The sequence below is a fragment of the Rattus rattus genome, chromosome 3, assembly GCF_011064425.1.
Source record: "Rattus rattus isolate New Zealand chromosome 3, Rrattus_CSIRO_v1, whole genome shotgun sequence".
Classification (NCBI taxonomy): domain Eukaryota; kingdom Metazoa; phylum Chordata; class Mammalia; order Rodentia; family Muridae; genus Rattus; species Rattus rattus.
The window spans coordinates 176586468-176604566 of record NC_046156.1 but is presented as its reverse complement, the minus strand read 5'-3'; the positions used below and the strand labels follow the sequence as shown (position 1 = coordinate 176604566).

The window sequence follows — 18099 nt, the reverse complement described above, 5'->3', positions numbered from 1 at the left end:
GCCCATAAGCACATTGAATCTTTGGTAACCCATTGACTTCTCCGATGTGTACTTCCCCTCCAACATAGATGTCTGGTCCTAAAGCATCCTATCAAAGACATTGAGATTCATTCAGTCTTATGCTTTTAAACTATATTCTAACATCTAACCCTTAGGGGACTGACATAAAATATTCAAGATAGGCTTCTGTATATGAGCCGATGGAGAGAAAATGGGCAGTCTTCTGTAGAATTCTACACCTAATCTAAAATACTAGGTGATTTCATTATTCTTATTTTATTTTCCAGACTGTTGTCTTTCTCACATGACCTCCTACTTCCCACCTTTCCAAGTTTTACTCAAGGAAAGCTTCCTGACAACAGTGTTTTTTATTTTCATTTTACAATTCTTTTGTTCACCGAATTATTATAATTATATAGAAATACTATGGAAATTAGTAAATGTTCAAAAGTATTTCTCAAACATATTATTACCTGATTTTATATATATATATATATATATATATATATGGAAAGATGGTCAATTTTAAGTTAGAGACACTAAAGATAACTTACCTTATAACAGGGATTTGAGATTCAGAGTAAACTGCCACATAAAGGCTATTGATCCGTGTTTATGCTACACGTGGCATAGTTATTTCTTCTACTACAAGCACACTGTGCCTAGGTACCTGTGGGGAATTGTCTTAGGACTACTAACATTTCAAATTCATCCAGGTTTAAGCCCTTTGTATTACAGTGGGACACTAGTGGCACATACCCAGACTACTCAGTACAGTATGCCTGCTGCCATGTGAGATCTGAGAGAATAGATATAAGAAAGCAGTAATTATTCAATGCAGTTAGCATCAGTGCACGGGCTCAAGAGTACCAGATAAACATGTGCAGATCCATGCGTTTCTCAACACTGGGGTAAAAAAGAGGATATTTTTATCCTAGGATTGGTTGACTCCAATGCATATGGAGGCTGTGTTGTATAATAATCAAACTGAGATTTTCAAAAATGAGAAAACCTCATATGCCAAAAGATCTACCTGGCAGCTGTGTGTGTCCCATATAGGGCCAAAAAACCCCAGTGTGGCATGATTATTTCCAAAGCATGTGCCAGCTCAGCCTGAGAAATGTTCTGTATAAGATAAAACCTTAACTATAGCAGATGGAATTTTTTTCTGTTGGCAAAAAGCAAGCCGTAAGAGTGATGAAATTTAATCTCACGTCAACTATATTAGTTTCAACAGTTGGCCTTGCAGGTATCCTCCTCCTCACACACGCTCCTTTTAATAAATGCTCACAGATGTCTATCAGTGAGGTTCCACCAGGCTTTAAATTCTGGGGCTGTCGGGGACAAATGACAGGAAGCATTTGCTGGGAGCCCTGAGATGTGACTGCCCATTCATGGGGCTATGTTAACTGATGTTTAAGTTATTGCACTCTGTATAAAAGCATGACTGACGGCCTTTAATGGTGAGTTTCAAAGCAAGCGTGAGTCATAATCGTTAGTGCAGCACAGCCTAAAGCTAACAACTACTGTTCTGTGTAAGCTGTGAGAGCCTCTGGGTCAGAACAAGGAATCACCGGCCTCCATTGGAGCTTTAGATGAGAAATCCTGTAGCCTTTAATATAAACATGGTCCCACCCAGAACACCAGTTTTTACGTGGAATTTCCTGGTTATGGGCTATTTAATGTAGAACTCAGTGGAGTAGAGTCTGGAAAGTCTGTGATAGCCATTCAATTTCCTTGTGACTAAGACTGAAGTATTCCTGGCTATATACATAGAATCCGATTCCAAGTTTGCAAGCAGGTGTTCATTGTGTTCCCTGTGTTTCTTTTTGGTCAACAAAACCAACACACACACACACACAGACACACAGACAGACACACACACACACACACACACACACACACACACACACACACACACACGCTTCCTATGTTTAAGGAGCATACTTGGAACTGAGTGTCTCTTTGACCTAGTGTAAGTCCATAATGTTCCCAGTACTTATTTTATGGTTGACTTTTGTTTTGTAATGTTTTTCTCTTTTAATTTTTGTCTGATTGCTTCCTATCACTGGAGTATTTTGAAAAAGAGGGAAAAAATAGAAGCTGTCTTTGAAAAGACCTCAAGTCTGAAGTCGCTCATTCAGATTGTGAGGGCACTTTAAGAATGGCCCAGAGAAATGATAGACTGAGCTGTGTGCATACTGTCAGCACGCACCTTAGCTGTCATGAGCACTATGCGTGCATTCGTGACATTGGATGCAAGGGCATCCATCACTCGCCATCAGCTGAGAATTCCTGGGTTCCTGTATTCACTTTAATTGTGTGACCAGCTGGCTTGCTATTGTCTCTGCTGCTGCAGGAGCAGCCTTCTCTCCAATCTCTCCCTCACACACTGGGTGGGGGCACTCACGACACTTTGTATACTTTAGAAGCATACATTTGCTATGGCATACCTCACATGATCACCTTTTTCAGTGTGACCCTTTTAGCTGGGAACCTTTGCCTTCTTAAAGGCTAACTTATGGATTTTTAGCACCTGGCTGGGAAAAAAAAAGTAGTTAAATAAAAGAGCAAATGAACCTTTGAGAAGATAATGGGGGTACTGTGACTGAGGGTGTAAATATTTGCTTTACCTTTAAAAGCACATCTCGGTCGGTATAGCAATCCCGGGACAGTCAGTTCAGCCTGCACCCAATGGATTTAGACGAGTGGTTTTCAAATAGAATTTCTTTTTATGCCCCACCTGCCTGGTGGCACTTAACCATATGTGGAGGCACTTCCGGTATGAGCTGATGAGAAAGCATTACTGGTCTCCAGGGTATAGAAGTCACGATGTCACTAACATGTGATAATACATGGAACATATACTACCCCAAAAAGACTGTCTGACCTAACATGTCAATAATGTCCACTAAGAGCAAAAAATCCTCATATAGAATCTTGATCTCTGACTCTATCGTAACCATGTTCTGTGAGTTTCTGCCTCAAATACTGTTCTGATTTAGTATCTCTTATAAGAAAATATTATAAGAAAATATAAAAGATTAGATTTTTAATGAGCCATCTCTGTCATACATAGAAAGTAACCAAAAGGCAGAGAAATTCAGGGTTTGATTCCTAATTTTTGACCATGGATGAATGTCTAGCTTTCCTAGAAAAGACATGTGGGCATAGGTCCCACACAACCACTTCTGGGAAGAGGGAACTATCTGAGTTCTCCTAGAAGATTTACTGATTCGACTTTGTTGATTAAGGACCTGGAGATAACTGGAAAATACTAAATGAACTTAAATGACAGCTGAAGGCTCATAGCTAAAATGTGAACAAATTAGTTCCGTCCTTTGCTTTGAAGCAAGCCGAGCCCTGAGTGAGTGGCAGTGGGCATGAGGTGGTAGAACTGGAATCGTGCAGAGAAGCCTGAAGCATCCCCCAGAAATCCTTTATGTCTGTCACAACTGAACACGTACCCATTGTTTATAAAAATTATTCCCTGAGTAGTGGAGTAGTGCACTTTTGCAGTGATCTTCGTAAAACAGTCTCCAGCAGTAACTCATGTGCTTAGAGAATAGCAATCCCCACAATGGAGACGTGCTTAGACCAAGAGGAAAAATTATGACCTTGCCCACTGGCTGTCACCTTTTAAAAACATTGCTGAATTATTTGTTTGAAATAAACGTTATTTGGAAACCCACTGTGAAGAATCAACATAAGTGCTATATGAAGCCATGCGTAGGCAGGGGTGGGACCCAGAATGCTTTGACAGGCGAGTTATGAATGCCCATCCTTATCTCCAAGCCAGTCTCTTTCTACCTTGGGATAACTTAACTGAACTCTATCAGATTTGCATCTGAATACCATTTTTGAGCTATGTAAAGCGTTTAGATTAAGTCCCCCCCAGATAAGCTCCTGAGACAAATATTCATGTGGCTATGAGGTACTAGGAATTGTTTTAGGGGTTCAGGAGACAGCTGAGTTGACGGGAAAGTACTTGCGTAAGCTTGGGGACTAAGTTCAAACCCCAGCACTCACATTACAAAAAAGAAAATAAAAAGAGGCCATGAATTTGAAAGAGAGAGAGATGGGGTATAAGGGATAGTGTGGAGGGAGGAAAAGGGAGGGTTGATATAATTATATTACAATCTCAAAAAAACGAAAGAAATAATTTTTAAAAGGCATGCAAGTGCAGACTCATGATCCCAGTGGTAGAGAGAAGACAAGCAGACCCCTGGCCTGATTTGACCGACTAGCCTAGCCAGTGATAGACCCTGCCTAGCCAGTGATAGACCCTGCCTAGCCAGTGATAGACCCTGCCTAGCCAGTGATAGACCCTGCCTCAAAAATAGTAAGGAGATCCAAAGGAGTGGCATGGAAGATTGACCTCTGTCTGTCTTATACATATATACATAGCCTGTTACCACACACACACACACACACACACACACACACACACACACACACACACACACACACACACACACACACACACCACACACACACACACACACCACACACACACACACACACCACACACACACACACACACACACACACACACACACACCACACACAAACACACCACACACACACACACCACACACACACACACACACCACACACACCATACACACACACACACACACACCACACCACACACACACACCACACACACCACACACACACACCACACACACACACACACACACACACACACACACACACACACACACACACACACACACACACCACACACACCACACACACACACACACACACACACACACACACACACACACACACACACACAACAACTGGACACCAGAGCAGGTGAAGGTATTGTACCCTGGTGGTGTAGGGGGAAGAGGTGAGTATCTGGCTCTGTTCCCTTGGGAGCTGTGCTGAGAATTCTCTGGCAGTGGTTAAGGAAAACCCCAAAGATACAAACACTCTATCAGCCCTTCAGGCACAGGAAAAGGTGGTTCTAAGTAGCCCGAGCCAAGCCATGAAAGCACTTTGGTTGATGAATCTGATAGACCTATATATCATTATCACATTGAGTTTAAAGTTAAAGTTTTAATTAGAATCAGCACTGGGAAAACAACTATATTAACTTCAATAGAGGATGGAGAAGGAGAGGGAGAAAGGGGAAGAAGAGGAGGGGAGAAGCAGGAGGAGGAGGAGCAAGAAGAGGAGGACGGCAATCAGGAGAAAACTAAAGCCATAGGTCAGAAGACTCTAAGATAGTTCTCTGAGGGTTCTCCCAGGTGCTTTGTGATGGAGGGACCCTGGCTGAATTAGTCCAAACTAGCATGGGCTTCTGTGTAGTTGAGACTAGATTGACCTCTAGACAGAGGCAGATAACCAGGTGTGCTCATGAACAGCCACTAATTTTCAGGTATCACACACCAATTAACTTTCATCAGTCTCTTCCCTGACAACTCAAAAAAGGAGTCTCAGTTTGGGTTACTGAATCAAGGTGCTGTGGGAACATTTTGTAAATCAGGACAGGTTCTTGTCCTGGAAAAACTGGGATTTAAGTCAGATAAATGGATAGATGATCTGTCATGGGCACTTGGATTCCTCATGGGTGGTACCAAGCCTTCTACTTACAAATTAGCTGAGACATAAACTTAATCACCCACACTGTCAGGGTCTTCATTAAGCTGACTCAGGTGCTGTGCAAACTTAGCCACCTTCCAGGATTCTGCCCAGCACAAAGCATTGTGTGTTTCAGCACATCTTGGTTGCATTTTGTTGCATTATATGGGTAAGTACATACTCCGTAATGAAAGAACGTTGAAGAGTTTGTCAAGGTCTTGAGATACAGTAATGAATGCCTAAAGACTTTAATGGAAAGAGAGTTCAGTTTCCTGTCCACATGATAGACTTGCTGCTGTACGGTCATCTACACCACGTGCTAGCCACAAACACAGGTGACTAGAGGGTCATAGGAGTTGGGCTAGGCATAGGTAAGAGGATTTAGAAAAAGAATGCCAGATATAGTGTTAAAGACATGATGTTCTTTCCCCAGGCTTGATATGTTTCTATGCAGAGTGGGGCTACCTTGTGGCCCCCTACCACTTTACTGTCAGCAGGCTGACCTGTGTTCCACGACTCTACTATATTAAAAGTGAGCCAATGATGTTTTTGATAACATTTGATTAAATGTGTGAAAATTTAGAAATGGGTGAAATAAAAACATACTGATATTCTCAATGTTCTACCTGTTAATTGAACCACAAATAGTGCACTTGAGATATTCTTAATATTTCTCTGATCATGAGCCATTTGTTTATTTATCTATTTAACAATCCTGTCACCCTTAGACTATCTCTCTTTTGACCTATTTTAATTCAGTTCCTCTTTACTTATTCTTTCAAATTATTCTTATTACTGCTAATATTTCCAAGGTGGAATTCTAATTGCGTTATTATCTAGCCTAAAACTCTGTAATAACTAAGGGTACTCATAACTAAAGTATGTTTACATCTTTGCTTTATGTTCTATAAACTATAGGCTCCTTGAAGTCATAAACATAAATTTTAATTTCCTCTTGGAACCCCAAAAGTATAAAAATGTCCAAAGTCTATTTTGTGCCATCGTTTACAAATGACTCTGCTTATGTCTCTCATTGGCACTGTCTAGAGTCACCTGGCTGGCTCTGACATGCTGAAGTCCAATGTCAAAGTACATTTGTGATATGAGGAGGTCAGGATGACACAGGATTGTTGATGTACATGGACGTGAGCCATGACATTAGACAGATTATGAAACTCTTCTTGCTTTGGATAGTCAAGAAAACTGAGGTTGAAAGGTCTGTGGCTTCTGCACTCACTTCAGGGAGAAGCCAAAGCTTTAAATTACTCCTTTTTTGACAGTGTTTAAAGGGACAGCCTTTAATGTTTATCAACTCCAACTGTGACTCTAATACTTCTTTGAACTATATCCCGGATGGCTTGGCAACTTCTAATGACCATGTGTAGCTTCAACTGTAGTGGTGTAGAGTTTGTTTAAACAATAAAATCCCCCTACTGTGCAATTATTTCCTGTTGAACAGTAAGATCAGCAGAATCTTCCAACTAAACTTGTTATTCTACATATAATTATAAAGACTGTTCAAACACATAAAGAGAACAATACTTGCTGAATTCTGGTTCCTTTAGAACATGGCATATCATTCTAGTAAAGTTTTTTTTTCTTATAAATGGTATAGAAAGGTACAATGCGTTTTGCAGAAGCTTTCTCCAGAGTGGGGAGAGGTAAATTATGAGCTTTGACTATAGTTATTATTAATAGGTTGTATAATCTATATGTATAAATATACACATAAACTTTTATATATTATATGTAAATATCATACTCAAATAGTATATATGCAGTCTACAAATATTAAAATGCATAAATAATGTTCCATTCCATGTTTTGTTTTGACTTTTATTTTGATTGGCTTGCTTACAGGTTTGAGAAAGATTATCACTTGACGGATTTGGCACATACTTTTTCTTCCTTTCCATAGACTGCCAGTTTTTCGAGGCCAGACAAGTCCTATCTTAGCCTGTGAATCCTTTTGCCATCTGTAGACTGTATAATTTGACTGAAATCAACTGCCTTAAGTCTGTTTCCAAGAGAAATAAACAGAGTGCTCATGTACAGTGAGCTTTGCCAAATGACACCTTTCTTGTCTATAAAGGAAGTGCTCAGTAGGTATTTGTTGATTTTTTAAATGCATCTAATGAAACTACTCCTTGCACGCTCATTCACTGAACATTGTATAACTTGGTAACTGAATGAACAATTTTCTATATTCAGTGCTACTCCAATGTAGTATGATTTGGGCCATTCCCACAGTTCACGTACAGAGAGAGTCCTATCCTCTAACTTTCACCATACTTACCTAATCTTATGATGACTTGTTGAAGACTGTGTATTAATCGTGGCCCCTAAATTCTAGCTTGGAAAATAGGAAGTGCTGAAGAGATGTCTACGCAGTGACCTTGGTGAATTAATGATTCCAAGTTCACTTTGAGTTACTTTGTTCAGAGAACCTTGATGATTTGCCCTCATTATGAAAGCTAGACATTGAAGAGTCAGGCTCTCAATCACTTCCAGAAGCTTCCTGTCCCAGACACACTGAACTTCTCTGCACGTCAGGGATTTGTTTGCTTCTTCCTGAGGCTGCTGAGGCCCAAGGGGAAGCTGAGTAGCTGACTGTGTGCAATATAAGGGTAAATGACATGCTTTATAGAAAGCACTCCCATACACATCAGATCTTTACGCTTATTCCTCTCCAGCAATACATCAACTACAACTAGTGGCTAGATTGACCTGGTAAAGCCTTCTAAAGATAAGACAATGTTGCCCATTCTTTAGAATGGAATAAGGAATTCTCCATGAAAATATATAAACTTGCACTGAGGAGGAATATAGAGCCTCACATTAAGGAAGAGTGATACAAGAAAAACCCTGCTATTACAACATTAAAAACAATACAATGACAACACTGTTCAATGTTTGGTTCCCATTACGTTTCCCACAGGGCAATTAAATTTAATTAAAAAAAATCCTCTCAGACCCAATATATTTCCAGTTGTGTATTTGCCTTAACAAATAGAGCCCTGTTTAAGTAGTCAAGAGGCAGCTCTTCTTTCCCATACAGGCCTGTCATCTTCAGTCTACCTCTGGGGCAGATTTTTACAGCTGATTCTCTTACGATAACCCATTCAATACTGCCACACATCACACCGATCAAGCCAAACCAAAGAATGAATTATAAAACTCTGTTGTTTTTAATTCTTTGCCTATAGTTTTTAGTCTGCCTTATACTGAAAGAGGGAAATCGAAAATAAAATAATTTGATCCAGACCTGGCAAAAGAAAAGAAACGCATGATCCATGAATGTTATCCGAGATCGTGACCCATAATGTGTCATGTGCTAAGTTTGGCTGAAGCTATTAGGTATGTGGCAGATAAACACACACACACACACACACACACACACACACACACACACACACACACACACATGAGCATGCTTGAACATGCTTGTCTAAAACCTCTTAAGCAAACAACATACCCTATTTTTATTCTTCAGGCTATTTTAAGAATGTTTTCTGAAATACTCAAATATTTAAATTTGGTTAGTTTAACAAGAAAAGAAAGAGGGTAATGTTTCCTCTGCTAAATTCTTCTCTATACACAAGGACTGAGAAATAAAAATACATGATTTGTATTTACTATAAAATGTTCTTTCCTTGAGCCAACAAGATGCAAACAGAAATTGTTAAAAAGAAAACTCAGAAGCTGTATTGGAACTGGCTGTGAAAATCACCATTTCGTGTAAGGGACTTTATTTCTGTACTCACTGCACCCTTATATATAACAGTCAAGACATGAAAGAGCCCAGACTTAAGGCTTGAAGCTCTTGCTCCTGGCCACAATGTGAGTGGATCTAAAGCGAAAGTGGTCATCAGTCTAAGTGGAAGAGGTCAGCTCTAGAAAGAACAACAAACATGGTTGCATCAATGTGTAATTTTACAAATAAAAGGTCAAATTGTAGAGACAACAGTGGTTACCAGATTTGGGGTAGGGGAAGGGCATGGTAGATTGGCCATCCATAGGGCACAAAGCAGCAAATATGCAGTATTAAGTCTAGTGAACTAATAGACACCAAGAGGACTGAGGTTAAGGGCACATTATTGTATTCAGGATTTCTGCTATACAAGTACATCACGGTTTCTCTTGTCACAGAGAAAAAAAACGGGAAATCATGTGTATGTACGCGAACGTGCATGCTCACACAGAGTGCTTATACCACTGTATATCATAAGTATAGATAATGAAATTAATTTAAAATAGGCCATCATTTTTTGGGGGGCTTCATTCTTCTTATGAAGTTGAAGGGTGTGCAAATGTTTAAGCTGTTGAACAGAACTTGGAAATTCGCTAGGTTTGAAAGCAACCCAAGCTCTCATCTCTTAATCTGGGATGTATTTTTCATCTTCTTTAATGATTCTTATGCTGTACTTTTCACTTCACAGGCTTTTACACTCCCCAAGCCTTGCCCCATGGACTGAAAGTCACCTTAGTGAAGAAAAGAGAGATTAAAACCACCATGACTCTGGAACGGCAGAGGAGCTGAGCTGTCATTCTCTGGCTCAAAACCAGGCTCTAAAAGCAGCCCTGGGAAACACTGCTGAGGTGGGGCCCGTGATTCTCTCCACATCTGACTTGCATAATGTTGACATTATAACACATTATAACACCAGAGAGACCCGAAAACATTTCAAACAATTATGATTTCTTTTCTATAAATATTTGGGGATCGCTTTAAGAAATCAAATAACACATTCTATCCATTCCCCTTTCCAAGCTGTTCTTCACACAGTCAGCAGCTCACGACTGGGCATTTATTTTTGGTCACAAGGTCAGCAGGACATCTTAAGGCGTTAAGTCGCCCATTAAACTGTGTTTTCCAACATGAGCTGGGTGTTGAGTAAGGGAATCAGCTACGCTTAAAGCAACAGTAGAGTCCAGTGCCACAGCATGGCAAAACATATTGTTTCTACCCTCTAGTGAAACCCTGGCAAAGAAAACTGCCACATGTTCAAGACAGTCTTCCAAGAAGTTTGCCAACCCTTTGCGAGGACACTTTTCTTTCCAGACAGACACCCCCACACCCACTTGCATTATTCTTTGCTGTTTCCGCTATGACATGTGAGTCTGAAAATATTGAGATGACCAGGAGAGTATAAAAGAAAAATATAAGGGGAAATATTCAGACCACTAAGGTAGCTCACAACTTCTGGGTATGGCAGTCACCTAGTTTTGATGTCTTTTCCCTCTGGAACTAAGCCAAATGGAAATCATTCAGAGAACAGGGCAACAAATTCATTGGAAAGCTGAAGATTTCCATCTCAGAGAATATGATTAAGAGGACTGCGTTCCAAGCTCTGGAAACAGACTCTGCTATGCTTAGTCACAGACAAACTGAGCGATTAGTAGGCTAATAATGCTTTGGTGTGATTTTAATATCTCTCCCGGAGACCTGGCTTGTCTTCATAAATGCCCCAGCACATTATGTAACATCAATTTCCAATATGAAAATGCCAGATGCCAAAGCCTACTATTACAGCCCCACTTACACATCCCCAGAGCAGCCCTCCTGGGTTGTGATTTTAAAATTAAGACAGGTTTCCCGTTTGCTGTCCCCTAAAACGTAGATGATTTCGTTTGGATTTAGCACAGCTCAACTTTGATTCTTAATACCACATGATGAGAAAAGGAACGCAGAACTCACCCCCACTTCCAGGAAACGTGTCGCTGGAGACTGCCAGTGCCAGGGTTAAGAACACCCGCCAAAGATCCATACCTGAGACCTGCAAATCAGAAAAGGCACAAGGTCAAGGCAAGCAGCCACAGACCGTGGTTGTGATAAAACATTCAAAGCCCCGTGAGGTGGTGAGTGTGTGGACAAGACCATTGTAGAAGAAATCTTAGCAGGTCTAGCATTGCCTTAGACTTTAGAAACACCAATCATGAGGATGCAGAACAGTTTGGAGTCCATTCTCCATCCCATGAGCATTTGCCTCAGGAAATAGGATGGGTAGTAGAGATTTTCAGGTCCTGGCTGACAGCCACAGGATCAACTCACAGCAAATGATGTCTCCCTCCCCCCACAGCTCCAATATCAGGGCTAGCGTAATTCATTTTAGTTTAATCTGGAGATAGAAAAAAATTTGCTCAGCACAGGGCTTTGAGAAAGACAAAAAATAAAATAAACAATCCTCTATAATACTAATATTTCTTATACTCATTTCCCAATGACCAAAGGAGCCTAATTTATATTTTAAAAACACTGTACTGATCCCAGGGAGGTGTTAACTAGAGGGAAGCTGAGAGGTGAGAGGTAAGGGAACCCAGGAAGGTTTTGATCTTATAATGATGGTGTGCTCTGAAACACCCAGGCATATATGTTCACCAAGAGCCACGAGTCTACATCTTTCTAGTCATTTACAAGCCCAAGTGTGGCTGCCCCAAGGGGGTCAGTCAATGGGCTCTGTAAGCACATACCTTTATCTGAAGGAAATACACGTCTTTGAAAAATAACCTATGGTGACTATGCCCCGGTTTCTCTAGGGACAAGTCTGGATTGGTTGGAAAGGAGCTCAGTACTCTACTCTTTGGAGAATGATTGCTGCATTGGACAACGACTGCCAACCACTTTGATGCTTAGTCCCAATATTTCCATAAATACTGCCCTATTTGCAAGTCACCTAGACACACCTTCTCAACACCCCACCAGTTCTTCGGAGGCCTCCTCGGGCCTCTTTGTTAATCACTTGCAAACTTGACCATACTGATATAACTCTTTCTGTTATCCCTAATCAGGGTGAAGTGCTGGGCAAGAATGTTTGCTTGCATGGGTCTATAGGTGTGGTTCTGGTAGCAGCCATGGAAGTCTGAAGAGCTATAAAATGCCAAATGTTTTACATTTTCCTTTGCAGACAGAGGGCAACATTTCAACTCCCTGTTCTCCAAGTATTTTTACTTAACAAAACACATCTCTATGCAAACCCAGTATTTTCTTGTGTCTGAATAAATTTGAATGCCTTCACATGCTTCATTCCCAAACACTGACCCTTGAAACTTTTGGTAGGACCAAATGTGAAAGTTAACTGAGAGGTTTTGAGGAAGTGGGAGGTTACTATGACCCAACACGTTTTGATTCTTAACTGCAAGGTTATGGGTTGACGGCTTTGCCTTGTTTCCTTCGCAAATGTGAATCACTAGCTCTCTGTCCTTACTTCTAGGAATCCAGGTCATGTAGTGTTTTATTGGAGCCACTAGTGATAAAGTACTAAATGGCTAGATCGAGTCTACAACTGACTGAAAATGTTCTAGTGTGAACTTTCCTTTTACTCTCATTTAAAAATATAGGGAACACACTGAGAAAGCAGACTCTAAATTTTAGTAATGATAATTTAATTCATCACCTCAGAACACACTTAAAGTCAAGGTAGAAGCGCCTCCTGCCATGTGCTATCTGGACAGCAGACTGTAAGAGTGAATTCTCAACTCCTCGGTTGTTTACTTTTCTTTCTGAGAAGGTCTACAGAAATGTTTGCATTTCTGAGAAGATACCATCTGTGCCTTAGAAATCAGATCTTCAAGCATTTTAAAAAGACAAGGCAGATACCAGAAACAAGTAGGATTTAGGTCAGAAAACTACAAGTAGACCAGCTTTTCCCAGCCTTCAAAGTTTTGTGCTTTTTTTCATTCTGAGGGTCCAGCTATTGAGTTCCAGAAGCCACATTGTACATGTTAGGTAGATTCTTCCACTGAGTTTTATTCTGCCTTAGTCCCCAGTCTTTTCCAAGCTGCTTCTGTTAATTTTAACTTCTCTCAAGTAAGTCACTACACCTCTGTTATAAGAAAATCATAGCTCCACATAAGACATTTTTATGTCACACACACACACACACACACACACACACACACACACACACACACACCAAGCAAATTGTTATCCAAAAGCAAATTAGGCAGGAGTTCATTTTCATCTCCTGTCACAGAAATAAGGTTATTTAAAGCTGCAATCCTCCCCTGTGGGTGATCAGAACAGTTCATTGCCACCTGGAACATACCACAGAAGAACCGGACTTGTAACACGTCAGGCATAGGAACCAGAAGGAGGACACAGACGTGCAGCTGGATTCAATAGGAGCCAACTGCTGCATCGGACTCCAGTCTCCTGCAGACACAGTCTAGAGAATTTGCCATTGGCTTTGATTGTATTCTGTCCCAACCAGCTTTGCAGAACTCCATGGAGAAACTTCTGGATGACTGGACTCTTCTATACTAAGCTCTAGCTGAGATCAAATGTCTCATCTGACGTCTACAAGTGTGATAGACTTGGGAGAGGATAGAGTTCTGTCACACAGAGTTCTGGATTTTTAATTTAATACAATAGCATGTGCCAGATGCCAGAAAGAGAGATCCCGTTCTTCAAGCATTCCTTCCCAAATGTCTAAACTTATAATGATCCATTAACCTCAAGATAGAAGAGTTCATCCAATATGCCCCTCTAAGAGGCATTTATTAAAGGCAGGCATTTTTTTCCCAGAGGAATATACCAAACTTAATTTCTAAGTTTGAAGTATTTTCCTTAGGAAAAAAATCCTACTTTAAATTTCTTGTGATATTTATTCATTCTTTGGCTACAGTCTTCTGGAATATTTTCAGGAAGAGGGAGAAAATGAGCTTCTTTTCTTACATAATGGAAGTCACACCATTTCTACTCTCCAGGTCTGAGGCGTTTTGCCTGCTTTCCTCCTTCCTCCAGAGAGAACCAGCTGAAAACTGGAATAATCCAGCTGGTGTATCCTTTAGACAGCCCAGCAAAGAATGCTCCCAAATTATACAATGCGGTCTATAATATATCGATCATTCTGTGACTATGACATAGTTCACAGATGCAGAAGAGGTTAGATATGACATTTCCCCAAACATATTGCAACCAACTCCAGGTAAAAAGGGCATAGGCTACATTATTTTAAAGGAAAATGAACAAGTATTTCTGGACCGATTTGTGTCTGCTGGCATTGAACAAATCACTACAGGATTAATGCAAGAGTTATCCAAACTGTGTTTCTTAACTATAAGAACTAGGCAAGATTTGAAACTGAAAAAAGATGGGTTCTAATTAAAAGTGGAAAAATAAACTAGGAAAAAGAAATTAGTTGTTGAAATGAGGGGTTTAAAATTAGAACTAAATGATAGATAAGATTTCGATGTGTAAAGACGGTGAGGCAAGCTATGGTAAACTTGTGCAGACCAAAGCTCAATGTCAATGATCCGGGGCAGGGACAGAGTCTGCGGGAGTTTAGTTAATATCCTGCGACTAGTGGATAGAGATCACTGCCCAGATTTATAGGTAAACCTGGGTTAGCAAAGTAGAAGAGGACCAGAACAGCATTTTCAATCATATAAGTCAGCCTTTGCTAAGATAAAGTTGCTTCTCATGCTTTTGTAATTTAATCATATCGAGGTATAGGAAAAGATCTGTGATAACTGGATACAGGAGAAGATAAGGGAGGACGCGTCTATGATAAATGATGAGTGAACATGTGAATGAGTAAAAGGCAGAGGTGGGGATGCTGGGATCTGAGTTGCTTAGGGGGAACAGAAGGTCTCATGAGTGTTTGGATTACCTGGTGAGTGACACCATCAAGAGGCTTCCAGAAATGTGAGAGTTGTCTAGTGTGAAGTTCAAGATACAAGAACAAGGGCTACAGGGGAAGAAGCCATCGGTGAGTGTGACAGTTGTATAGAGATGCGGATGAGGTAAACTTAACCCATCGACCAGACTGTTTTGTGAAAAACGCCTATCTCTGTGAAAAGTAATATTAACATGTGTGTTAATGACATGGGAGAGATTTGCTATTGCCTCTTGTTTACAATTAGCAGAAACAAAATAAACAATCATATCAAACCACCCATATTCTCTGTCTTCTGTTAAGTATTTTAAAAGAAATTGAACAACGACCTCCTTAAAAATACAATGCTAGCATATTAATATGTAGGGGGAGTTAAGATGGAGTTGGGGCCGGGGTCCTGGCAAGCCAGTGAGGAGAAACTCCAAGATGACAGCTAAATTAGCCAGAAATACTAAGTTCCCTCAAATTCTCATTTTGTCAATTTCACTTTTCTTTATATTGCAAGGAGCCGATTTCAAAAGTCCAGATAAAACAGACCTGTTCACGCTGCACAGCACAGACTCCCAGAAGATAACCTAATAAGCAGCGTTGGTGTATCAGTAATGAAATGTTGCAAAACTGCACTAACTCAGCATGGAAAAATGCAGAGGTCAATCCAAAAATGATACCACAAATCACCTCTTCTAATTAGCACCGAGCATTTACTTGAGTAGTTTGCATTAAGAGTCTATGTGAGACGTTTTTACTGTGGAGATCATTTGAAAACTGGTTAGACACAAATGCATTAAGTGAATTTATTTTCCCCCACTTACTGGGAGAAAATTGAAAGATTTTCTTTCAATTAAAAATATTATTTTTGTGTGTGTGCGTGTGCGTGCATGCATGCACACATGTGTACATGCCACAGTACATGTCTGGAGGTCAGGAGAATACTGTGGAAGTTCTCGCCTTCCTTAAGGCCATTCGGGGGACCTAATGCAGGCCATTAAGCTTGCATGGAAAGTGCGTTTTTCACTGATCCATCTCCCAGCCCCAGATATTAGAAATATAACAATGGCAAAAGCTGGGTGCTGCCTAACAGTGGGGGCAGATTCTGAGAAAGTTAGGTGACTTTGTCATTTGAACAGTGTAAAGTTCACTTAGACTAATCTAGATGGTGTAGCCCACTGTATACCAAGGCTACAGATGATATCTAGGTACCTGTATATAGATGATGATGCACATATAGATAGATTTATAGATATCACGTGTGTCTTATGCACATAATATATTCTCCTGTATATAATACGTTTTTAAGTATAAATAAAGCATATGCACCTATATCTTCGTACATACCATGTGGAATAGCCAACGTTGTGATGAGCAAACAACAGGAGGTGAAAATAAGCGCAAGAGAGGAGGATGCAATCAGAATGCAGTAACCAAGTGATCCCTTTCGTTTTCACAAGTAGGCATGTACCCTAAGGCCATGGAAGGGAGTACAGTGCTAAAGCAAACACGCGAACCTGGGCACAATCAGTTATCGCCACACTAGAGAGTATACTTGTCACAGTTAGCGCAGGGAGACTGGCAATGCAGTTCATCTTACCCGACACTCCCCTAATCCTAACCCTAACCCCAACCCTAATTATCACCCAAATGTGAGTGATGTGGGAACCACGTCAGAAGTGGAGAGGCAAACGGACTTTCTCACCACTATAATGTTTGAAAGCACAGCAAGGTATGGATCCTGATATGGTCTGAAATATAGTTATGAAGAACAGGGCTACCATTTTTTGAGACTGCTCTTTTCTCTGGAATCTAGTGGGACTCCAGAATAGGAACTTTGGGTACATATAGTATGAGGTAGAAGTGAAAAAAAAAAAGGCTCTGAAATAGTGGTATAGAAAGAGTAGATCTTTTTTTTTCTACCCAACAAATAAACATATCTTGTTTCTGTCAGAGTTGACCGACTTAAGTTACCAGGGGCTACTGAGAACTTGGAATATGGCTAATATGACTGAGGAGTAAAATAATTATATATTTCATTGAACCCTAATTGACTGGTTAAATTAAGCGCTCACACGTATTTAGAAAAGGATAGAAGGTGAATATGTTTTTCCAGCTGTACATTTTAACATCTAAATGAAGACCATAAAATTTAGCACCTAAGTTGAGATACGTATGTATCAACTACATATAGATCTTGAAGACTTGGTAAAAAATGGATACAGAGTATTTTATAATTATACTGACTGCATATTGAATTCATAATTTAGATAATTGAATTAATTAAAATATATTATTCTAATTAACATTCTTTCAAATGTGAGTAGTTGAAAATTTAAAATACGTGGTATGCAATAACTTTCTACTTGGTAACGTTGGTCATACATTTTGTGGTTTATATGTTTGTATTTACATTAAAACACTAAGCTTATTTACGCTCACATTACACTGTCGGCACATATTTTGTAACAAAACAATAAGCAATTTAAAGTATTTTTAGTTACATAAACAGTATGAGCATGTTTTTAGAGGTCCTCACAGACACTGAAAAATGGGACCCAAGATTCACAGATGTCTTTGGAGACTTCTAGAGATGACATTTGCCTGGGGTTTTGTAGGGGTTTCTTAGAGTTGGTGTTACGTTTACTTCCGTAAGTGTAACTATCCACATGTGTCTGCCTTTTTACTGCCTGTGCCTCCTTACTGTCTCTTTGGAATTACAAAAGGACCACGATCTGCATTTGCCAACCTCTGTGGTGTAACTACTTCTGCCAAAGCTGATTTTAGCCTACCAATATGAAGCCAGCACAAGCTGGATCCAGCTCATCGCTGGCAGGGAAAGTGACCGTCGCTGGCTGGCTCTATGTAAAGTATCAGGTACAAAGATTGAGGAATCTGC

At 40.1% G+C, this 18099-nt stretch overlaps 1 protein-coding gene across 1 annotated transcript in view; it reads right to left on the bottom strand.

The window, feature by feature from the left end:
- The window catches only part of Ghr (growth hormone receptor), a 230531-nt gene that overhangs the window by 111561 nt on the left and 100871 nt on the right, over positions 1-18099 (bottom strand). Inside the window, exon 2 of the mRNA XM_032898830.1 lies at positions 11294-11372. Within this exon, the coding sequence (XP_032754721.1) occupies positions 11294-11363 (70 nt within the window). The 5' untranslated portion in view covers positions 11364-11372. The remainder of the gene's footprint in view (positions 1-11293; positions 11373-18099) is intronic.